The sequence below is a fragment of the Abramis brama genome (assembly GCF_963993115.1).
Source record: "Abramis brama genome assembly, chromosome: 6".
Lineage (NCBI taxonomy): Eukaryota > Metazoa > Chordata > Actinopteri > Cypriniformes > Leuciscidae > Abramis > Abramis brama.
The window spans coordinates 43,214,163-43,240,820 of record NC_139968.1 but is presented as its reverse complement, the minus strand read 5'-3'; the positions used below and the strand labels follow the sequence as shown (position 1 = coordinate 43,240,820).

Here is a 26,658-nt window from a genome sequence, read left to right as displayed (position 1 = left end):
CGTTAATTCCCCCAGCCCTAATATATATATATAAACATGGAAAAACTGTCAAGTACGGTCTGATATAAATTTTAAAAACACTGAGACATGGAGTCAAAGGTGTTCATCTAGTACATTTACATAGTAAATCAATTAAAAGCAGCGCGTTGCAACGCAAAAGCAGTTCTGTGTGAACCGACCACTAGCGTAACACGTCAAAGCAGCTTTACAGTGATAACAGTGATATTGTTTAGGCTTTACAGCAGCTCTAGAATAAAGTTATCGTCCAGCTAAAGTTAGTTTTGATTGATTCACTTCCGTTGCAAAGATCATTAGTTATTAACTTAGGGGCCGTTAGGGGCCGCTAACGCGACACCGCTAACACGACACCGCTAACACGACACCGCTAACGCGACACCGCTAACGCGACACCGCTTTAACTGTCTGTTCTGCAGAGCGTTTGGATCATGAGGAAGATGCTGAACTCACTGGCGTGGACCTGAAGGCCACAGCTTCCACAGGACAGCAGAACGCTGGTGCCGTCATCACCGATGTGGGAGTTCGACGGCAGGGGTTCAGTGTTTTCGGCACCGGCGCTGAAGCACATCTCCGGAACCAGCGGACGGGTTCGACACCCGACCCGGGACGTGTCCGAGACGTGGAACGAGTCCTTTACCGGCTAAACACACACAAAAACACATGAGAGAGATGAGCATGTTGAAGTGGACCTACAGTCAAACCAACACTTATTCACACACCTTCAACATTTCTCACTCTATCACAGTTTATTCGCTATAGTTTAGAAAATGGTAATAAAATATGAGCAGAACTCAGTTGATATTTGACTGGTTTTGTCCGTCCTTCTGTTAGACTGTCTCACACATGAATTATGTTGAATATCTGTCAGCTGTTAAATTTAACTACACAATTAGATAATACCAGTTTAGCTCAACCAATCACCAAGCAATGCTTCATTTTGTTCAGTCTGTGTGTAAAAAGAGCATTAGTAATTAAAGAAAACACACTTCAGCAGAACATGATCAGCTCAAAGTGTCTGAATCATTTTTGGTTTATAAATGTCACTGGTAGTCACTGTATGAAGAATATTTGGGTATAATATGTCACAGTTTACTTTATTTAGCTATCCTCACTAACATGAATGAGCTTTTATCCTGCTTTGGTAAAAAAATATCACAAATTATTGAATGCTCAAACAAACATGATTAATTTCTCATATCGGACAGTTGCAGCTCCTCTCTTCTCAGTCTGTCAGTAACGCTGGGTTTAGCTCCTGTGCTCTGATTGGCTGGCGGGAGCAGGGTGTTGTGATTGGTCGACAGTGAAGCGCTCATCACCTGTGTGTATGGGCAGAACAGCGTGCACACGGCGCAGTGAGGCTCGAGGGTCGCCATCGCTGCGTTGAACTGCTTCTCGGCGAGGAAGTTCGGCAAGCAGTTCTGCAACAGGTTCTGCCACAGATCCTTCTTGGTCTCCGGCACCGAGCCTCCGCTTGCTGGAAGTCCTGAGTACAGCTCTACAGGAGCACAGAGAGACCACACACACACACGTGAGATACACTGCAAATGAAACACTCACACAGAAATAACACAGACAGGCGAAATTTGCGGGTGGGACGAGCTGTTTCTGTTCTGAAGTCCATAAAAGTGCATCTGTCCATCCCTTTTTCAGACAGAACGATAGATAGATATTTTACTTCTGTTCCGCCTTATTAAACCCTTTTGTGGAGGTGTGTGTGTTAGTGTAGATGTGTGTGTTTGTGGAGATGTGTGTGTGTGTGGAGGTGTGTGTGTTTGTGGAGGTGTGTGTGTTTGTGGAGATGTGTGTGTTTGTGGAGGTGTGTGTGTTAGTGGAGATGTGTGTGTTAGTGGAGATGTGTGTGTTTGTGGAGGTGTGTGTGTTTGTGGAGGTGTGTTAGTGGAGGTGTGTGTTAGTGGAGGTGTGTGTTTGTGGAGGTGTGTGTGTTAGTGGAGATGTGTGTGTTAGTGGAGGTGTGTGTTAGTGGAGGTGTGTGTTTGTGGAGGTGTGTGTTTGTGGAGGTGTGTGTGTGTTTGTGGAGGTGTGTGTGTGTTAAGTGGAAATGTGTGTGTTAGTGGAGATGAGTCTTTGTGGAGGTGTGTGTGTGTGTGTGGAGATGTGTGTTAAGTGGAGATGTGTGAGTTAGTGGAGGTGTGTGTGGAGGTGTGTGTTTGTGGAGATGTGTGTGTTAGTGGAGGTGTGTGTTTGTGGAGGTGTGTGTGTGTGTGTGTGGAGATGTGTGTTAAGTGGAGATGTGTGTGTTAGTGGAGGTGTGTGTTTGTGGAGATGTGTCTTTGTGGAGATGTGTCTTTGTGGAGGTGTGTGTTTGTGGAGGTGTGTGTTTGTGGAGGTGTGTGTGTGTGTGTGTGTGTTTGTGGAGATGTGTCTTTGTGGAGGTGTGTGTTTGTGGAGGTGTGTGTGTGTGTGTGTGGAGATGTGTGTTAAGTGGAGATGTGTGTTTGTGGAGATGTGTGTTTGTGGACGTGTGTGTGTGTGTGTGTGTTTGTGGAGGTGTGTGTGTGTTTGTGGAGGTGTGTGTGTGTGTGTGTGTTTGTGGAGGTGTGTGTGTGTGAGAGTGTTTGTGGAGGTGTGTGTGTGTGTTTGTGGAGGTGTGTGTGTGTGTGTGTGTGGAGGTGTGTGTGTGTGTGTGTGGAGGTGTGTGTGTGTGTGTGTGTGTGTGTGAGGGTTTGATGCCCCTCTGTCCTGTATTTTGCCCCCTACAGCGACAGCAGGCGGTGCCGGTTTACAGCTGTCGCTCTGTTCATAACACACACACAGACAAATCAATAACCGTCTTTCAGCCGCTCCACTTTATGAAGCGCTTGTTGTTTGTGGCTGCTTTCTTTCATTCTTTATTGCTTTTGCTCTTTGTGCTCACAAGTACACGCTTTCACAGCAAACAAACAAACTCTCCACCAGAACACTGAAATGAAACGTGTTCTAGAAACATTCATATTGGAAAAACTAATCTAACTTTTAACAAGTTTCTCCTCAGTGAAAATTCACCATCAGACGTTTATCTAAGATGACAATATTTCTCGTATTACCAAAACAAACCGTTTATCTACAAAGAAACAAGCGCAACAGTTATGTTATTTATATAAGAACAGACATCCAAACAATTTTACCAAGATTGAATTTTACGAATGTCATTTATGAAACTAGCACAACAAATCAAGGTAAATTCTACATAAAACTATTCTAGTGCAGATTTCTGCAATTCAACAATTTATGAATGCTTTTACGATCATTAGATTTTACAGACATTATTACCAACTGTATTTAAGAGACACAAGAAAAGAAAAAAAGTAATTTAAGAACAGCTTCACAAACATGTTAAAACTATAATTCATTTTTTATGAACGCCATTGCTAACGCTATCTATAAAAGAGGAGCAATTCAGATAAATCTTTCGTAAAAGATATAACTACAAAATTTACTGCAGTCAATTTAACATTTTACGCAAGAATGGTTGTACGAAAAACGTTAAGAACATTCGATTTTTTTTTATATGTTATTTCGAATGTCATTTTTGGAACTACGTAGGTACATAAATTTACGTACATCAGGCAAACGTGCAAAACAATTTAATGAAACTCTTTCGTAAATATATTTTTACATAAAATGTTGAACTAAATTATTTCATTATTTTACAAACAATTTAGAAATATAATTCGAATTTACGACCACCATCTATAAAAGAGGAGCAAAACAAATTTGCGTAAATCTTTCGTAACCGTTTACGCAAGAATGGTTGCACGAACAACTTTAAGAACATCATTAGAGTTTTTGTACATTATTTCGAATGTCATTTTTGAAAGTACACGCAAGAATGACCTCATAAATTTACATACGTCATTTTATTTTAAGGACGTAAATTCCAAACTTGATAAAACATGAGCAAAACAAGTTCATGAAAATCTTTCGTATATATTTTTACGTAAAATGTTGAATTGAATCTAAAAAAATTACTTAAGAATGGTTGTACGAACAACCTTAAGAACATCATTAGACTTTTTGTATATTTCGAACATGATTTTTGAAACATACATGCAAGAATGAGTTCATAAATTTACATACGTCATTTTAAGCACGTCATTGCGAAATTCATGAAAATCTTTCGTAAATATATTTTTATGTAAAATCTTGAACTGAAAGTGACAATTAAGATAAAAAACGGTTTACGAACAATTCTAAAATATAATAAAATTTTATGACCGTCACCTAAAAAAAAAAAGGAGCAAAACAAATTTGAGTAAATCTTTCGTAACTATTTATGCAAGAATGGTTGTACGAACAACTTTAAGAACATCATTAGACTTTTTGTACATTATTTCATTAGACTTTTTGTCTACGTCATTTTATTTTAAGGACGTAAATTCCAAACTTGATAAAACATGAGCAAAACAAGTTCATGAAAATCTTTCGTAAATATTTCTTACGTAAAATGTTGAATTGAATCTGAAAAATAACTTAAGAATGGTTGTACGAACAACCTTAAGAACATCGTTAGACTTTTTGTATATTTCGAACATTTTTGAAACGTACATGCAAGAATGAGTTCATAAATTTACGTACGTCATTTTAAGCACGTCATTGCGAAATTCATGAAAATCTTTCGTAAATATATTTTTACATGAAATCTTGAACTGAAAGTGACAATTAAGATAAAAAATGATTACGAACAATTATAAAATATAATCAAATTTTACGACCGTCACCTAAAAAAAATATGAGCCAAACAAATTCGGGTAAATCTTTCATAACAGTTTACGCAAGAATGGTTGTACGAATAACCTTAAGAACACTTAAGACTGTTTGTATATTATTTGTATATTATATTTGTCATTTTTTAAAAGTGTATGCAAGAATGACCTCATCAATTCAATTGCATTATTTTAAGGACGTCATTCCGAAAAATCTATCATAAATATATTCTTTCGTAAAACGCTGAATTTAATGTGACACATGAACGGTTTTTACAAACAGAAATCTGCTTGTTTCATGAATGAGGATCGAAATATTAATAATACATTTTTCATACTGAGAGTATATTGCGCTTCTAGGTCATGCACTGATGATGTCATGAAAGCAGTACCCACCCTCATCGCTGGAGTTTTCTTGTTTGACTATGGAGTGAGGCGAACGCATGGGCGGCTTGCTGAGCGGGTGCCTTCTGCTCTTCTTCACCTCAACCTTCTTCTTCAGCTTCGTGAAGGGACTCGGCTGAGAACAATACATTTGACAATCATTTACCTCAATGTTTAAAGCCTGTAGACCAGAATTAAAGGCTGTAAAAACTAGGGATGCATGATACATCGGCCACCATGGCCGGTTTCACAAAGCTATTTTAGACCGGTCTATAGTGTTAGACAAGTCTAGTCTAATGCAAGTTAGACTGTTTCACAAAAATAAAGACTGGCTTAATTTAGACCAAAAAAATTAGACACCTTACCCCCAGGCTAACTTAGGTCTAAGACTCTATGTTACCTTGGCAACCAGCAGTAATAATCATTTACATTACAAACAGCCAAAAGAAAAGGGGAAATGGCTCATAATTTAAACATTTCTTCTTGTTACTACATTCTCCGCTAAATTTCCCAAGTAAAATGTCCTTGTAACTGTTATACTCCTCCAACAAACACATATTATCCGCTGGGGTAAACGGCACTGAGCGGCTGAATGCGCCTACTCGATCCGCCATGTTTTTTGTTTTGAAAAGTGTCTTATTTTACCCAGAATGCATTGCAGTGTAGTCCTACTTAAGATAGTCAGAGTCTTCAGTGCTTTGTGCAACGGTCTGATTTAGATGTCTATCTGAAGTCTGACTATCTACTATATCTAAGCCATAGTCAAAGTCTATCTTTGTGAAACCGGCCCCATATCGGTATCGGCCGATATATGTTAATTTTTAATGTCATCGTTATAGGCCCGATAAGAACATTTGGCCGATATCTTAATGCCGATAAATAATGTATTATTTCCTTCAGCTGAGACACTTCAGATGCGCACTGTTCACCATGATGGCTTTGCTTGAAATATGATTGGAATCACTTTGAAAAGGAAAATACAGTTCAGTGCAACATGTGCAGCGCAAGTCTGTCATAGGCAGCATTAAATTATGATGAGAAAATCATTATAATTGTGTGCTCGGGACATGGCTTTAATGATGAGACTTTTGTTTTTGTAATCAGGCTCTCAAAAATGACATAAGAATTTGGATTTAAATTTATCGGCCAATATATCGGTTATCGGCTTTCAAATATAAAGGATTATGGGTATCGGCCAGAATGTTGGTATCGGTGCATCTGTGGTAAAACCCCTTGCGGATCAGAGGAACTGGCTCACCTGCAGGCCGGACAGAGGGTCGGCTCCGTTATTCTGGGTTTGCATTTCGTTGACCGAAGCGAACTGCTCAAACGCCTGCTGGAAGGAGATCTCGTCGGGATGCTTCGGCTTCTTCTTTTTCCTCTTCTTCTTCTCTCCATTTTCCACCGGAGGATCCTGTGAATCTGTTTTTCCATCTTCACCTGGTGAACGACAACAAAGATGAACGAATGAAGTCGATTCAATGGTATTTTTCTGCCCATTTTGTCATTCATCAGCTGAAAATCAACGTGAAAAATGCGGATGATCTAATAATTATAGGTTTCACTTTGTATTTATGATGTTATTGTAAGATTTGAGCACAATCAAGCTGTACAAAAGATGTCGTTCTTCCCTTTCAAAATGCATCAGGGGCTTTCATCAAACTCAGAAAAAAGGTTAAAATCACTCACATTAAGATGCAAATGCATCTTTTTGCATTAGTATTCTTCTGCTGCGTGGGATTTAAAGGGATAGTTCACCCAAAAATGAAAATTAGCACATGATTTATTCACGTATATAACACGTATAAGAATGTATATGACATTCTTCTTTCAGACGAATACAATTGCAGTTACATTAAAAAATGTCCTGGCTCTTTCAAGCTTTATAATGGCAGTGAATGGCTGTTTCTGTTTTGAAGTCCATAAAAGTGCATCTGTCCATCATAAGTGCATCTATCCATCATAAAAGTGCATCTGTCCATCATAAGTGCATCTATCCATCATAAAAGTGCATCTATCCATTATAAAAGTGCATCTGTCCATCATAAAAGTGCATCTATCCATCATAAAAGTGCATCTGTCCATCATAAGTGCATCTATCCATCATAAAAGTGCATCTGTCCATCATAAGTGCATCTATCCATCATAAAAGTGCATCTGTCCATCATAAAAGTGCATCTATCCATCATAAAAGTGCATCTATCCATGATAAAAGTGGATCTGTCCATCATAAAAGTGCATCTGTCCATCATAAAAGTGCATCCATCCATCATAAAAGTGCATCTGTCCATGATAAAAGTGCATCTATCCATCATAAAAGTGCATCTGTCCATCATAAGTGCATCTTTGCATCATAAAAGTGCATCTATCCATCATAAAAGTGCATCTATCCATCATAAAAGTGCATCTGTCCATCATAAAAGTGCATCTGTCCATCATAAAAGTGCATCTATCCATCATAAAAGTGCATCTATTATGGCTTTTATGGACTTCAAAACAGAAACGGCCATTCACTGCCATTATAAAGTTTAGAAGAGCCAAGACATTTTTTAACACAATTGTATTCGTCCGAAAGAAGAAAGTCATATACACCTAGGATGACTTGAGGGTGAGTAAATCATGGAAAAAAAAATCTTTTTTGGGTGAACTATCCCTATAAGCTTTGAAGAGCGTTTCAATAAAACATGTAAAGGCTGGTTAGTGTCACCTCCTCCCCGGAGCGCCGCTTCGGCCTCGGCCTGCTCCTGCTCTTCCCTCTCCAGCGCCTCCAGCGTGAGCATCGCCTCCTTCGCCATGCGCTCGTCCCGCTGCTGCCGCCGCTGCTCCTCGCGCTCCTCCACCTTCTGCATGTACTCGCTCATGTCCAGCTCCACCCCCTCCTCCGCCAGCACCTTCACCTCCTCCAGCTTCAGGCGTCGGAACTGCTTCACCTTCGCCTGAGATCTACAGCAAACAACACAAACGGATAAACCACTTTCAGTTTGAACCAAAGGCTTTCACACTAGTAGTTATGTTATAGATAGTTTTATTATAGTTAGCATCAGAGTTATTATGGTTGACTAAAACCAAAATCATAAAAATAAAAAATATACAAGAACTAGTGCTGGGCAATGCAATTAATCGCATCCAAAATAAAAGTTTGTGTTTACATAATATATGTGTGTGTGTGTGTACTGTATATACTTATTTTGCATATATAAATACAAAAACATGCATGTATATATTTAAGAAATATTTGCATGCATATACGGTATATATATTTATATATAATTTATATTATGTATAAATATAATCATTTTATATATAAATAACACATTTTTCTTAAATATATACATGCATGTGAGTGTATTTATATATACAAAATAAGTATATACAGTACACACACATATATTATGAAAACACAAACTTTTATTTTGGATGCGATTAATCGTTGCCCAGAACTAACAAAAAAAAAAAAAAAAGTAGTAAAAAATTCTACTTTTAAATGCTATTGCGCAATTGACCCTTCGCATGGACTTTGATTGACAGGCTATCTGACCAATCGCCATCCGCCATTCGCCATTTTTGTCCGACAAAGCGGTCAGGAGAGTTAGTAGATTAACGTTGGAGAATTTGAACTTGAAAAACGGTGTCCTGACATCTTTCCGCGATTAAAACAACACTCCTCCTTATGTTCATTCATGTTTATTTGATGCTATAAATGAACTAGAAGGAAGAGATGATCGGTTCACGAGCTACTTTAACTGAGCGATCTGTCAGACACATTAAAGAGCCACAAAACGGCATGTATTGTTTAAATTTCTTTAAAAAATGACTAAATTTGAAAGTTGAGACTTTGTTTCATACTAAAAGTAACCTGGTCTGTCCTGTCTCTGCGTGTTGTCAGTGTCTTCTCCGTATTTTTCACTGCGTGAGAACATGGTGTGGCGTGAGAGAGGCGTGGCTTGTCGGACATAGCAACAGTAACTAAAGGGGGCGGGTCTTTGCGAACGGTCAGTTTGACTCGTAAAAAGTAGAGGTTTGTTTTGTAAAAGTATTTGGCACCTGCGCAGGAGCTTCTCTCTGTACGTGACTCTGTTTTTCCTCCAGTGCTCCAGCTCAGGGCTGGTGAGGCTCGTGGGTTTCTGGTGGTCCAGGACCGTGACGTCCTTCCCCTGTTTCCACTGATCGTAGCGCTCGGGCTGCAGACAGCGCACAAACACGTCCATGGAGATCTTCACCATGTCCTTACGGCACGTGCACTGCGGAAGAACAACAACGACTCTAAATAAACAATATCAACAGGTGTAAAACAGACAGTCCTGATTGGATGTGATGTGATACAATCTCAGCCAATCAGAATAGGTTAGTTCACAGCTATCTGGAGTGACACTTTGGACCAATGAGATTCCACTGTGGGCGGGGCTAAACGGCACAACAACGGATATTTTACGCTGCTAATAAATAAATAGTTCTGATGATGTAAACAATACATTTGACAAATCTTCAAAACTAGAGGCGAAACACATTAAAAAAAAAAATTATACTAATTAATAAAATAAATTAATAATATAAAGTAATATAAATAAATAAATGTATTGAAATATAATAATATAATTAAATAAATAAAAAAAATAATGTGAATTACAATACATAACATTTTAATATAACTTGGTAGTGGAATATTTCTATAAGGAAAAATCTAAAAATGAAAAAAAAAAATAATAATAATAATTCTAATACATGCAAATTACCTAAAATTACCAAAAAGTCAAAAAGTTTGTACAATCCTGCTAAAAATACACAAATGAAATAAAATAAAAATACAGTTGAAAAGTTGCAGAGTAGATTTAAAGTAAAATTGTAGTGAAATACTTCAATAATAATAATTAAATATAATATAATACATTATTCTAATATGCAAATGACCTAAAAAAGCCCTTAAAAACGACAAAATATTGGGGTTGAAAAAGATGAAACGGTCCAGTTGAGCTGCACGTGTAAAAGCTCAGAGTCAGAGAGATGATGGCGAGGAGAATGAAGGCAGACGTGATGATTAGATGAAACACGTCTTCATCATCCAGGTGTGCAGACGTGAGATTATTAAATCATCAGTGCTGACGACTGCGACGGGGAAGAAACAGGCTTTTAATCGCAGAGTTTGTGCTGAAGTGAAAAACGCAACATCTCTCAATCAACACCGCGAGTCGGAGAGAGAGAGAGAGACGAATGAGAAGAAAAGTCATTTTCCTGAGAGCTGGAGTCGGGTGTATTACATCTGGCCCTTATTTCCAGCGCTCGCTCGAGCTGCTGTTCAATTACCAGAAACATTCTGCAGCTGAAGAGAAGACAGGCTAACTCTGAGTGTGTGTGTGTGCGTGTGTGTGTGTGTGTGTGTGTGTAATAACGGCAACAAGCGCTATTCTTCACTCGCAAATGTCAACGACTCGCAGCAGAACTCCAGGGTCTGGCATATTATACTCAGAAATGCAATCGCAGCCGAACTGGAAGGATCCGAGTCCACCTGGAAAACTGCGGAGAACAAGCCACTAACACTGGACGTATTGATGAGACTAACATCAGCAGTGTAACAGAAACACAGCAAACACCTAACCAAAAAAAGTAATATAAATAAATATAATTTATATATTTATATATATATATATATATATATATATATATATATATATATATATATATATATATATATATATATATATATATATACTTGGTAGTGGAATATTTCTAAGAAGAAAAATCTAAAAAAAAATCAACAACAAAAAAATTCTAATACATATGCAAATTACCTAAAAAAAAAGCCTGTCAGCTACAAAATTTTGGGGATCAAAAAGTTTGTACAATCCTGCTAATTATACACAAATTAAATAAAAAACAAATACAGTTGAGAAGTTGCAGATTTAAAGTAAAATTGTAGTGAAATACTTTAAATAATTAAATATATAATACATTATTTTAATATGCAAATTACCTAAAAAAGGTAATTTAATGACCTATATATTTTATTAGACCTAAAAGAATTTGTTCAGATTCGTTAAATAAAAAGTTATATAGAATATTATATATAGTGTGTGTGTATACATGTACACACACACACACACACATATATATATATATATATATATATATATATATATATATATATATATATATATATATATATATATATATATATATATATATATATATATATATATATATATATACATACACATACATACATATATATATATACATATACATATATATACATATATAGAAATTTTGTGTGTGTGTATGTTTGTATACTGAATCAACACATTACAGATTATAACAATGAAAAAATGAACAAACAAATGATAATAGAAGACAAAATGTTACAGTGTAAAATGAAAAAAAAAGAACAAATGATTATATCCACACTGGAGTCTCTGAGATCAGTGTCTTTTATTGCTTTATTCCTCACCGCTAAATGAATAAATGGAAACGGAGTGACAACGGAGGAACCAATCAGTCGGCCCTGAAGAGAGCAGAGCGATGATGCTGCGCCTCACATCTGAGAAACACGCTAATAACTCGCTCTCACGAGAGCCGTGTGGACGTGATGCAGGTGTGTTATCACTAGCATCTTCATTCGTTCAGCGGCTTCTCGGCATCTCAAACACACACAGACTACAAGAGATGGGCGAAATATTCACATTACATTCACAATGATGGCAAATTAAGCAATATCACAACAATTTTAAGGCGCTAAACACAGCCATTAGACTAGTTTTACAGTCTGACTTGTATGTTTTAATAGCATTTGATTTCAATTTTAAAAAACAAAAAGCCATAGAGCCAGTAAATTCAACTCATTTCTGTGAATCAGTTCAACTTTCTCTGATTCAGTGATTCGTTTGTGGCACCACAATGTTAAAAATGTTAAAACATATGGTAAATATGTTCTATTTATGACTAAGGGTTGATATATCGGTGCACATAAACTACAATTTAACATAAATCATATATTTACACCATTTTTCTTTGTGTTCATTTAGTGAAAAATATGCAATAATGTCTTTTGAAAGCGACACAAAACACACTTTTATGCCATTTTAGATCAAATACTTCAATATTATTGTGATATATACTGAATATACATCACCAAAATGGCCGGGGTATTTCATTTAATCATATTTATGGGGCGTCTAATCATATTTAGGGTATGATTAGACGACAACAAAGTACTAAAAACGGAAACGTTTTTTCTTTGCGTTTTTTTGCATACGACAACATTGTCAAAACGATTCTTGTTCACACAGATCTGCGAAAACGACTAAAAACGCTGCATTCTCCTGCCAGGCCAGTAGATGGCGACGTAAAGAAACTACGCGCTTATAATAAGGTGCGCATGACATCAGCGTTTTCACAAATTCTCGTTTTCGTAGTTTACATTGAGACGATAACTGTACCCATTTACAAGCTTTGCGGTTTCAGGCCCAAAACGCCATTGTCGTGTAAACGAACGACCAAAACGCATAAAACGTTTTCTGTTTAAAGTTGAAAACGGTGTTGTGTAAATGGCCCTCCAGATGCATTATTGCTGTAGTCCACCATTTTCACACATAAATATTCTGCAACATGCTAAAAATCCGCATTTTGAGATGAATGTGCAGGTTTAACGACCTCTGACTAATGAGCTGCTCTATCAGAACTGAGCTAATGACGAGGACCGTGAGCAGATTCTCACTGAAGACGCTGCCGTTCGTGTTTAATTAGCGGATGTTGCGCGTGTGTCTCTGACCCTCTCGCTCTCACACACTCGCCACCGCCGAGCTCTCGTCTCTTCAGATCTCTACAGTCAACACACAACATGCAAATCCACAGATGTTAAAGCTTAACGTGCGGAAGAATCTTTACATGCCAGACATGGTAATGATCTGGAACATGTCTCTCGAATATAATTGAAATAAAATAATTGAAATAAAATGTCAGGTACAGCATTTTGTTGTAAATTAAAAAAAATATATATATTATATACGCAAAATGTTAATGTTAATATTTCATTAATGTTAAAGAACAAAATAAAAGAATTAAAGAAAAATGATGTGAACGAATGAATGTATTACTTTTATAACTTTTATTGTTTAATTAATACAAATTCAGGTATTAACTAAATGTTGTTAATTAAAAAATAATGAAAAAGTCAACTAAATTAATGAAATTAGCATATGTTTAGTTAAAATAAAAATGTAGGTAAAAAGTAGTGTTTTGTTATTTTGAAAAAAACAAGAAGAAATAATATGAAATAAGCCAAAAAAAAGTTGAAAACCCATAAATACAACCACTTTCAATGACATAATTGCTTATTACTTTTGACCAATAGGTGGCGCTGACACCAAATTGATGTGGTGTGGTCAGTGTGAGGTGACAGTTACACACACCAAGTTTGGTGTCAATATGCCAAAGCCTAGCAGAGATAAAGCCTCAGATGCGGTTTGGCATTATGCCATCATATTCGGTAAACGAAAACGGTTTCGGCTATTGGCACGAAATCCATAAATTTTTGTCGAATTCGAATTCGAAAAAGAATCAAGATGGCGGACAGGAAGTTCAGCCAACTATGGCAAAATTGGTATAGATGTTCTCGGCATGATCCAAGGAATCTATCAAGACCAGTCAAATGATAATAGGTTAAACTAATCAAAAGCTATTGACATTTCATTTTAACCACAACTGCCACAAAACCTTTTGAGTACCTTCAGGGCATTCTGTCGAAGACACATACCAAGTTTTGTAATGATACACCAATGCGTTCGTAAAATATAGCATTTTACGACAAAATTCAAAATGGCCAACACACAAAATGGCAGATATGGGAAAATTGAGTATTGTTCGACTCATTATGCCTCACCGAATCTAAAGAGACCAGTCTTGTTATTTTTGGCCAAACTATACAGAAGCAAAAAGAGCCGTTTTTCATATCTCCTGACCACTAGGTGGCAGAATGAATGAAGAAAAAAAAAACTGAATGAACAAACAAAAAGCAGCAAACAAGACTGAACTACTGAACAAATAAAAGAAAGAAGCAAGAACGAAAGAATGAATTAAAGGTTGTGAAGAACTAATTAACGAGCTTAAGAACAAACAAAGAAGGATAAATAAAGAAAGGAGTGCGAGCGACGTCTGTGGTGTGAAACTCAAGCACGCTCACCTGTGTGGCCATCTTGCCGTAATCGATCCATCGTAGGGTTGCGAAGTTGGTGGATTCGGCGCAGTTGAATCCGTGGTTGAATCCGGCGTGATATCCGTACGGGAACGTGATCATGAACTCGCCCTCTTCTTGAGTGATCTACGAGAGAAAGAGAGTCTAAATCAATACGAGGAAGCCCACACAATTTGCAATTTTTTACATTATTTGTGCTGATTATTTTGTATAATCCTAATGTTGTTATTACACAATTTATTTAATAGTAAAATATGTTAAACTGAGAATATTACATTCTTACGGCAGTGTTGGTGTAAAAAAAAAAAATTATGTGAACAAAAGAATGAACAAAAATTGAACAAACAACTTTTTTTAATTATTTTTACTATTTAATTAAGAAAAGAGTAATAAAAATAATAATAAGTTTAAGTACAATATCAGTAAATTGGCTCTTTCAAGCCAACTTGATAAAAAAAAAAAAAAAAAAAAAAATCAACTAAATGGATGAAATTGGCTTATATTTAATTAAATAAAAAAAATTGTGTTTTGTTATTTTGAAAAAAAAAAAAACTTAAATTAATATATATATATATATATATATATATATATATATATATATATATATATATATATATATATATATATAAAAGTTCAGGTAATAACCATAGAGCAAAATACAAAAAAAAAAAAAAAAAGTACAGAATTTTTTTTATTACTTTTATAACTATTATTAATCAATTAATATATTATTATATAAAAATAATTAATAAAAAAGTCAATAAAATGTACTTTTAAAATGAATTACATTTAATTAAAATAAAAAGTTAGGTATATTATGGTGTTAAATGTGCATTCCAAAAAAATCGAATAGTAAAAATTCCATATACATTTAATAAAAACGCAAGACTCTGAATATCTTCATGTTGAATCTTGCATGTGTCCTGAAACTAATAATCCTGAACTTTTCACAGCATCCTCACATGCGTCTCTGAAGATGGAAGTGGTGGACGTTTCATTTCTTCCGGCTATCGCTCCGTTACCCCACAACATATTATTAATTTCATCGAGCAACATTTAAAGGACTCAGTGAACTGTACTTTGATGAAAGAGCCAATAACCGGTGAATTAAACTGCAAACGACACTTCAGAGGGGAAAACCCTGACGCGGGAAAATCAGCCGAGACTGAGAAACATGGCGGCTTCCAACGTTAATATCAGTGGCCATTAGCGGCTGATGGGAAGAAAGATTTGCTGTGAGGAATCTTTCCCTCCCCTCTCATATACAACACACGTTTCCTCCCTCCATTCATCGTCTCCTTCAAATCTCTCCTCTTCAGCTGCCGGCGGCCCAAAGGAAAAGCTATAAAGCCATTTTCAGGCTGTACAAGCGCAATTAAGGTGGAGCCACTGAGCATGGCGCGAGCTAGCCGGCCTTAGCTAATGAATGTTTTCATTTCCCTCCGTTTTCTTGCTTTGCCGCGGCTGAAGCTTCAGCGTCACGATGGCGTCCATCAGAAGGAAAGTTCGATTCATAAACGGCATTCAGAGCGATATTTCACTTCTATGTGTCTGGAAAGTTCATAGAATTGGTAAGCTCAAAAAAAAAAAAAGAAGATTATTTCCACAACTGTAGAGACCGATAATATGGTGTCTCAATTGGTGTCAAATAAATAAATAAATATTTTAAATAAATAAAATGTACAATATAAAACGCATAAAGAAAAACAAAATGTATACTTTTAAAATAAAAAAATAATTTAAAAAAGGTAAAACATTTAAAGTAAATTTAAAACAAATACAAAAAAATTTAAAATAAAAAAAAATTGTCATTTTTACATAACAGTAAATTAAAAACATTTAAAGTAAATTAAAAAAATAACTACAAAAAAAGTAAAAAAAAATAATTATTAAATCATTTCAAATTAAATAATTTAATAAAAACTACAAAATTATAAATTATTTACTTAAACATACTGATATAATAACACTACGATTTAAAAAGTAAATAAAATATTAATTAAAATAACAAAAAAATAAATTTTATATATATATATGTCATATGTCATCGTAGGTGCATGTCCACTGTGAGAGACATAATCTAAAAAAAAAATTCCAGAAATCACAATGTATGATTTTTTAGCTATTTATTTGTATGATACAGCTGCAAATAAGTATTTGAACACCTGTCTATCAGTTAGAAATCTGACCCTCAAAGACCTGTTAGTCTGCCTTTAAAATGTCCACCTCCACTCCATTTATTATCCTAAATTAGATGCACCTGTTTGAGGTCGTTAGCTGCATAAAGACACCTGTCCACCCTACAATCAGTAAGAATCCAACTACTAACATGGCCAAGACCAAAGAGCTGTCCAAAGACACTAGAGACAAAATTGTACACCTCCACAAGGCTGGAAAGGGCTACGGGGAAATTGCCAAGCAGCTTGGTGAAAAAAGGTCCACTGTTGGAGCAATCATTAGAAAATGGAAGAAGCTAAACATGACTGTCAATCTCCCTCGGACTGGGGCTCCATGCAAGATCTCACCTCGTGGGGTCTCAATGATCCTAAGAAAGGTGAGAAATCAGCCCAGAACTACACGGGAGGAGCTGGTCAATGACCTGAAAAGAGCTGGGACCACCGTTTCCAAGGTTACTGTTGGTAATACACTAAGACGTCATGGTTTGAAATCATGCATGGCACGGAAGGTTCCCCTGCTTAAACCAGCACATGTCAAGGCCCGTCTTAAGTTTGCCAATGACCATTTGGATGATCCAGAGGAGTCATGGGAGAAAGTCATGTGGTCAGATGAGACCAAAATAGAACTTTTTGGTCATAATTCCACTAAACGTGTTTGGAGGAAGAAGAATGATGAGTACCATCCCAAGAACACCATCCCTACTGTGAAGCATGGGGGTGGTAGCATCATGCTTTGGGGGTGTTTTTCTACACATGGGACAGGGCGACTGCACTGTATTAAGGAGAGGATGACCGGGGCCATGTATTGCGAGATTTTGGGGAACAACCTCCTTCCCTCAGTTAGAGCATTAAAGATGGGTCGAGGCTGGGTCTTCCAACATGACAATGACCCGAAGCACACAGCCAGGATAACCAAGGAGTGGCTCTGTAAGAAGCATATCAAGGTTCTGGCGTGGCCTAGCCAGTCTCCAGACCTAAATCCAATAGAGAATCTTTGGAGGGAGCTCAAACTCCATGTTTCTCAGTGACAGCCCAGAAACCTGACTGATCTAGAGAAGATCTGTGTGGAGGAGTGGGCCAAAATCCCTCCTGCAGTGTGTGCAAACCTGGTGAAAAACTACAGGAAACGTTTGACCTCTGTAATTGCAAACAAAGGCTACTGTACCAAATATTAACATTGATTTTCTCAGGTGTTCAAATACTTATTTGCAGCTGTATCATACAAATAAATAGTTAAAAAAATCATACATTGTGATTGCCGGATTTTTTTTTTTTAGATTATGTCTCTCACAGTGGACATGCACCTACGATGACAATTTCAGACCCCTCCATGATTTCTAAGTGGGAGAACTTGCAAAATAGCAGGGTGTTCAAATACTTATTTTCCTCACTGTATATATACACACACACACACATATATATGAACCTTGATTAATATTTGATGAATGCATTTATTCTTTGAACACCAAGATTGTCATTTGTCATTATATATATATATATATATATATATATATATATATATATATATATATATATATATATATATATATATATATATATATATATAATAAAAAACATTTTAAATGAAACGACTCTGAACTGAAAAAAACATCCTTGCAAAACGTACAAAAATGATCTCAACTTTAAAATTAACATGAAATATTTCACAACCAAGAAAAAAGTACATTAAAATGACATGTTGACTATGTTATTGCACCCTACTTTGAAAAAAACAAAACAAAAACAAAGCATATGAAACGTGACATATGTTGGCGTTATATACGGTGTTAAGTTTCGTGATGGTTTACAGGTCTTAAATGTCACCGGAATGGATGAGATTAAATATAATATTTTCCTTCCTCGATTCCACCTCACACTCGATGATGGTTCCCTAGCAGGAGTTTTGAGCTGGAAGCTCTAATAACGTCCCCAGACACAGAGAGAGAGACAGAGACAGAGATAAAGAGAGAGAGAGACAGAGAGAGAGAGACAGATAGAGAGAGAGAGAGAGAGAGAGAGAGAGAGAGAGAGAGAGAGAGACTGAGACAGAGAGAGACAGAGAGAGAGAGACAGAGACAGAGATAAGAGAGAGAGAGAGAGAGAGAGAGAGAGAGAGAGAGAGAGAGAGAGAGAGAGAGAGAGAGAGACAGAGATAAAGAGAGAGCGAGACAGAGAGAGAGAGAGAGAGAGAGAGAGAGAGAGACAGAGAGAGATACAGAGAGAGACAGAGAGAGAGAGACAGAGACAGAGATAAAGAGAGAGAGAGAGAGAGAGAGAGATAGAGAGAGAGAGACAGAGAGAGAGAGAGAGAGACAGAGAGAGAGAGAGTTTTCCTGCTGAGATCAACACTTCAACCGTCTCTCTCTCTGTTTTATCTCACTCCAAATCCAAGGAGCGTAACATCGACTCAAAAGTGACAATAGCATCCACCAGCGGAGCGGCAGAAAGTGAGAATCAGCACCGACGACAGGAACAAAGAGTTGAGAGCAACGTATAGCGGCGTTGAACTTTATCTAGCCTCATTAAAAAGATTTATTCCAGTTTTAATCTCCTGCTTGAAACCACCACGATCGGGTCTCTAGTTGCTGATAATGGGAATTATCCATGGAGAAGAATAACCAGCGCAGTGACTAATTTGCGCGGACAGAAATCGTCGGCGGAGTAAATTGAAATGTAATTCGTGGTTGGAGTAACCACTAAATAAATGTGTGTGAGGGTCCCAGTCCTTTACTTTAACACCCTCATCATGTGTAGCTAAGCGCTGACGCTACAATATCTGCCTACAGGCCGTCTGTGACATTAGCGCTCCAGGCTACATTAGCATTAGCATTAAAAACGCAGTGTGTGAAATAGCTAAGCGCGCACATTCCAGGGTTGTTATCGTTAACTATTATATTTTAGAAAATATAAAAAATGTAAATATGTATTCTAGCATAGCTATTTAAAAGTTAACGAAAACCGTTAGCAAAACACCTCAAGCTAATAAAGCTAATTAGCTTATAAACGGTTTTCATTAACTTAGGTAGCTACGCTCATTTTTTGCACTTCCGCACAATAATGTTTATGTAGCATGCCAGTAAAATAAGCCAGTAAAATAAGCTAATAAAGCTAATTAGCTTATTAATGAAGCATATTTTACTGGAATGCTAATGAAACAAGCAAAACCGTTCTAATGAAAATTGTCACATTTATTTAAATGAATTAGCATTGGCATTAGGGCTGCACGATTATGACAAAAATCATAATTGTCGATTATTCCCTTGAAATTGTAATTGCGATTATTAATTACGATTATCACAATTTACATTGAATATATATAGAATATATATATACATGTTTACTTAAAAATTGTGAACACACACACTGTCCCCCTTTACTTAACATACACATAAATTGTAAGAATATGACTAACAGTAAAGACTACTAAGAAATAAACATTAGGCTTATGCTAAAGCTATTAAATATCAGTCCCAAACTAGCTTTTGTTAATACAATGTTGGTATGAGCCACCACAGTCATTTAAAATATAAAAAAATAACACAAAGTGAAAATAAAGTGGCATTTTGGGGTTAATACACTGATCTATATAGAATGTCATTATATAGATCAGTGGGTTAATATTAAAACGACAGTTACCATGGTGATACACAATACTAACAAGAACTGTTAATGAAACATGGAAACTGCTCCTGGTGAATAGAATGAAAATCATCCCTGCATGCAAATCCTTCTCAGCTAACACACGACGTACCAGTAACGTGATTTATTGGTATTTTACTTTCGTGATTTACCAATTTACAACGTAACAACGTTGCATGCTCGTAGTTTCCTTTGCACTTATACACAGCGCGCGCCGCCGCATTTGCGCGTGCAATTGAAGAGTGTGCGCTACTACGAACACAGTAGCCTATAACGGCTGACATGACAGGAACGTCCGTTTTTCTGAGGTGAAAGACTTTTTATTTCAGCGTACACATACGTCGCTGCCTGGTAGTTCCTTCCTATTGTGCTGGGTTTTCTGAAGTAGTTGTGATTTGCCTCTCATAACATGCTCTAAATGCACGCAGAGTGGATTTTTTTTTTTTTTTTTTTTTTTGTAATCGCGGCTTTGAACGATTACGTAATCGTGGAATCCATAATCGTAATCACGATTAGAAATTCGATTAATTGTGCAGCCCTAATTGGCATTTTGTCACACACTGTGGCCTACATAGCCTAAACATTATTGTGCGAAAGTGCAAAAAATTAGCGTAGCTAGCTAAGAGTTAACAAAAACCTTCTACAAAAAGTTAGTCAGTGAGTTAACGAAAACTGTGAAATACACACAAGAAAAAGTCTAAAGTGTGTATGACGTTAGCGGGGTTAATACGTGCATAGCACAAACCTGAATATGTAGAAGCGGTTCGCTAGGTAAAAACCTGAAATGTTTATCATCGTCCAAATCACAAGTTACTGAAATTACTTTTCCAAAGAGTTTGCGTAGATGAAAAGCGTAAGAATGTTTTACCAACAATTTCACACAGAAAATTCGCTTCACTCGTTTCATTAATAAGCTAATAAGAGAGGCTAATAAAATTAGCTTAATTAACTTCTTTTACTGGCATACTAATGAAGCGCAAGCAGAAGGCAATGATAATAAACGCTAATGAATTAGCTTTACGCGCAACAAAAAAACCCTGAAATTGCACATGCAAATGGTTTTACGAACAAATTATATAAAAATTCATTATTAATACGTCAGTGTTTTAATGGAATAATAATAAAACACAAACAGACCGAAGCTGTTTAAACTGTACATTAAATTTAACATTTTTGCATTCAATTCAATTAATTAGCATTAGTGTTTCGACATTATGTCAAGCTAGCTAGGCTAGATAATTTCGTCATTAGCTTGATACGTTGTGCGCAAAAAGGCCTCATTCATTAAATGCAAACAAAAGAAAAAACAAACTTTAGTCTTTATAAACATTTCTATGTGAACTATTTTTTTTTTTTCATTTTGTTTTGCATAAACTCTGCTATACTCGGATCATTACTGAATCAAACTGTGAGACATGAAGATTGAATTATGTTTCTGTAGAAACATTTCTCATATAAATTAGCATTTGTTGGATAAAATTATTATTTTGTTCCAGTTATTTCAAAAACTTAAATTATGAATTATATTTTATATTATTACCGGTATATTATATTATGGTTGGTAATAACTAATAAATTGACAAAGATTTTACCAAAGCAAAGCATAAAATGTTTAATTTGTTTAATGTTAAACTATAAATTTAATTAATATAATAATATTAAATTGTAAATGTTATTATTTGATCATTTGCATAATCAATTATGAATAAAAATATATTAAATAAAAATAAAACAACAGCAAACAATAAATCAATAATTATATGTACGTTTGTTTTTATTTATTTAATAATAATAAAGATAAATTGTTATAGTTAATACATATTGTTTACTTATAATTTTGTCATTACATTTTTAATATATTTATAACATATTATTATGCAAATTGTCACAAGAAATTTATAATCTAATAATAATAATAATAATAATAATAATAATAATATATTAGTATTGTTTTATTTTTACTTTAATAAGTATAAATATTATTTTATTACAATTATATAAAATATTAATAATATAATTGTTGTATAAAATACAACATTACTAAATATTATAAATTACATTTCAAATATGATTATTATGACAAATTATGATTAAAAAACAGGTTGATGGTAAACCTGCTGGGCATCATGCCTGGCGCACCACCGCTGGTGCCAAACTGAATTATCACATAATATAATTATCACTAATTAACATTTTAAATAAAATCATTGTCCATTTATTCCAGCTATATTACTTGAATATTTGTGATGTGATGCCAGAGGAGACCACAGCGACAGGAAGTGATGTAATCATGAATAACTCAGACAGGAAGTGATGTAATCATGAATGACTCACTCTGTCGAACGGGATGCTGTACTTCTTCAGGATGGATGGAGAAATGAGGGTCATCTTGTGCCGGAGAAATGCATCGCAGCCCTGAGAACTTCCCGGGAAGAAACCTGACAACAGGAGAGAGGGAGAACGGATTTAAACACTGACGACCTTCAGAGTGAGAGTGAGATGACTGACTTGTCAGACTAGTCTAAGGGTTTATGCAACCGGCCTAGAACATGTGAGGTTAGAAATATAACTAATAATAATAAAAAAATAATAATAATAAACGTTATGTCATTTGTTTCATGTTATTATGTGATAATTTGCATAATAATAATAAATTATAAATATATTAAAACACAATAATAATAAATTATAAATAAAAATATTTTAACAACAAAACAACTATTAATTAATTTTATATAATAATTATAATATATTGTATCATTATATTATAATACGTAAATGTATTATTATTATTAAATACAAAATAATAAATTATAAATAAAATACATTAACAATATAAACAATGTATTAATATTATTTTATCAATATATTATATAATTATACTATAATATTTTATTCATTTATTATTATTAAATAAAAAAATACTAATAAATTATAAATACAATTATATTAACAAAAACAACTATTTATATTATATTTTTATACAAATTATATTATAAATATATTATATAATTATATTATAATAGATGTACATTAATTTAGTATTATTATTACATTAAAAAAAATTATACTAATAAATAAAATAATACTAGTAAACTATATATAAAATATATACAATTAAACAAAAAACTATTAAAATTATATTTTATATATAATATATTTATATATTATATAATTATAATATTTATATTAATTTATTATTAAATTAAAAATAAACTAATACTAATATATTTTTATTAAGATTTCATAATGTTTCAAGCAATTATTTATATTTTATATAATAATTATATTGTTAATATTTCATATATTTATATTCTAATATAATATTTGTATGATTTTACTTATTGTTATTATAATAATAAAAAATAAGATTATTAAGATTGCATGTTTCATATAAATATCAGATATAAATTCATTCTATATAAATTGCCATTTGTAAAGATAAAGTTATTATTTATTTAAATTTTGTAAAATCTTTATGGAATTTGTTTCATACTTCTACAACTAAATTGTTGTTTTCACATTAAAAATGGATTAACCCAATATTACGGAGTATATTAATGAGTGCCATCATTAGCTAATGCAAAACTCTTATTTGGAATCAATCAAATCAATCAATCAATCAATCAATCAATCAATCAATCAATCAATCGAGTCAGTCATATAGCAGTAACAGTCGAGGTTAACATGCTGTCTATGTAGGCCATACACAGCGAGGCTTTAGTACAGAGCCAATGCAAAACTATTACATTGAAATCATCATCTTTGGAGATCCAGACAAGAGCGGGTCGCGATTACGAGCGTAACGTATAATTGGCGGTTGGAGGTTATCGGTAAAAGCTCTGCGTGCGTCAGTCTGTTCCGGTCTGGTCCGGTCAGTACATCAGACACACGCTCAATCACTCTGAAAGCCTTTAATTATTATAATCATCTCCCTCATTCCTGCCCAGACTACAATATGGGTCATTACGACACAGCCAAAACGTCTGACAATCGGCCCAACAGTGCAAACAGTGTTTCAGAGCATGTGATTCATACGTGTCCTCTGTCATTACCACTGGTTTCTCAGCTTAAATGTGTCTGATATTGGTTCGTTTTCACTTTTTTTTCCAAAGTTACCAACGTACAGCCATTTTTCCTTGGTTTTCCGCTCTATTGTTTTCAAGATATATGCTTCTGCACTCTTAAACATTGACTGCAAAACTTTAAAAGCCAAAAATATTACCAAATCTAGCTAGTTTACGAGACTTTTCTCCGGTTAGCACGCTGCTGTCGCGCACAATTGATTTTTTTCCTGTCATGCGTACACCGGAAAGAGCAGCAACAAGGAACATGACATAAAAAGAAGCCTCGCATTTTCAAAACAACATTAAACTTTAAACATTAAACTGAGACGCGTCTTTTCCAAAGTACCGCAGACGAACGTTGCTAGTCACTGCGACTGATAATATACCGTGTTGTCATTTGTTAACGCCATTGGAAACGCACGAGAACAGCTCGGATTGACTCCCGAAGGTGTGTGAAGCTGATCGTGAGGTATGATTTCCGCGGCACACGTCATTAATTTGTCATAAAGAGCTGGGACTGGCTTTGTTTTGTCCTTTAAGGCAGATTTAACAGATGAAAAAGACGTTCTGATGGTAAAAACGAGGCGAATGACGCGATGGAGTGTGAATTCATGTGCTTTTATGCGAGGATGTGAAGTGCAGGAGTTTTGCATAAACCATTAGTGGGTGTCAAGCCTTGCATAACAGAAAGGTTTATCACACGAGAAGCCAGAATGTGTGCACTGTGCAGTGCTGCTTTGACTCTCCTCAGGATGGTTTGTGTTCGACGCAAACCAAAAGAGGACCGAAATAAGACTTGATACAGTCATGGCGTCAAAACTCCGCCGTCGCTATTTCAATACGACGTCTCAGCGATGATCAAAACCCTGCGTTGTGTCGTTCGTTTCAAGCACACATCGGCGCTATTTGTGGGGTGTTTGTTTAAGTGGGACAGGACTGTGTATATAGGTTATGGTAGTTCCTCGCGCTGTAGTTTTGAAGTTCAACAGCACACAGATGCTTTCACAGCCTCAGATCTCAGACAGGCACAAACACATCTTCACATCTCGTAATCCAAACAACCAGAGGGAGACGTGAGGGCTTTTCCTAGACGGCACGTCAACATTTCGGGAGGGTGTCAGCGCCGACTCGCACCTCATTCAGGATTATGCCGATGTTTTCGTCTACAGAATTTGGGGCCGGAAAAAAAAACCCCCACGGATCAGCATTTTTCCTGTTTAAGGGATGACATAGTTCACCCAAAATTGACAACGCTGTCAATATTTACTCGCCCTCCAACCATTTTGACTGAGTGTCTTCAGTAAAACAAGAAATTCTCACTCAGATCCTTGTACGACTACAAAAGACTTGATTAAATAGAGTATGGCTCCTATGGACTGTATTATTGACACCTATTATCATTCTCAGTCAATATATGGAAAGCAGCTTGAATATTTAGTGAAATATCTCCATTTCTTGTTGCACTGATGAAAGAAAGTTAGGAGCAATAAGAGATCGAGGTTCCTACATGAACTATTCATGTTTTACGCTACTGGACCTTTAAGATTTCTATATGCAAATGAGCTTAAACTGCACCTATTCTCATTGTCTATCAATATATGGAAGGCAGCTTGAATATTTAGGGAAATATCTTAATTTCTTGTTGCACTGATGAAAGAAAGTTAGGAGCAATAAGAGATTGAGGTTCCTACATGAACTATTCATGTTTTACGCTACCGGACCTTTAAGATTTCTATATGTAAATGAGCTTAAACTGCACCTATTCCCATTGTCTATCAATATATTTAAAGAAGCTTGAACATTTAGTGAAATATCTGCATTTCTTGGTGCACCAAAGAAAGTTGAGCAATAAGAGATTGAGGTTCCTACATGAACTATTCCTGTTTTTGCTACTGTACCTTTAAGATTTATATATGCAAATGAGTTTAAACTGCACCTATTCCCATTGTCTGTCAATATATGGAAAGCAGCTTAAACATTTAGTGAAATATCTGCATTTCTTGTTGCACTGAATAAAGAAAGTTTGGTGCAATAAGAGATTGAGGTTCCTACAGGAACTATTCCTGTTTCTGCTACTGTACCTTTAAGATTTATATATGCAAATGAGCTTAAACTGCACCTATTCCCATTGTCTATCAATATATTTAAAGAAGCTTGAATATATAGGGAAATATCTTCATTTCTTGTTGCTCTGAAGAAAGAAAGTTGGTGCAATAAGAGATTGAAGTTCCTACATGAACTATTCATGTTTTACGCTACTGTACCTTTAAGATTTATATATGCAAATGAATTTAAACGCCACCTATTCCCATTCTGTCAATATATGCTTGAACATTTAGTAAATTATCTCCATTTCTTGTTCCACTGATGAAAGAAAGTTAGAACCAATAAGAAATCGAAGTTCCTACAGGAACTTTTCCTGTTTCTGCTACTGTACCTTTAAGATTTCTATATAAATAGCCTCTGATTTGATCAGCTAAGCTTGA

The 26,658-nt window shown here is 35.3% G+C and overlaps 1 protein-coding gene across 2 annotated transcripts in view; it reads right to left on the bottom strand.

Annotated features, from left to right (window-relative positions):
* kdm4b (lysine (K)-specific demethylase 4B) overlaps positions 1-26,658 on the bottom strand; it is a 63,053-nt gene that overhangs the window by 20,029 nt on the left and 16,366 nt on the right. For both annotated transcript variants that reach the window (XM_084116660.1, XM_084116661.1), the window contains exons 7-14: positions 22,440-22,543; positions 14,278-14,415; positions 9,150-9,346; positions 7,813-8,048; positions 6,364-6,545; positions 5,118-5,241; positions 1,335-1,513; positions 469-658 (exon numbers count right to left, since the gene is read on the bottom strand). In XM_084116660.1, the coding sequence (XP_083972786.1) occupies positions 469-658; positions 1,335-1,513; positions 5,118-5,241; positions 6,364-6,545; positions 7,813-8,048; positions 9,150-9,346; positions 14,278-14,415; positions 22,440-22,543 (1,350 nt within the window). The remainder of the gene's footprint in view (positions 1-468; positions 659-1,334; positions 1,514-5,117; positions 5,242-6,363; positions 6,546-7,812; positions 8,049-9,149; positions 9,347-14,277; positions 14,416-22,439; positions 22,544-26,658) is intronic.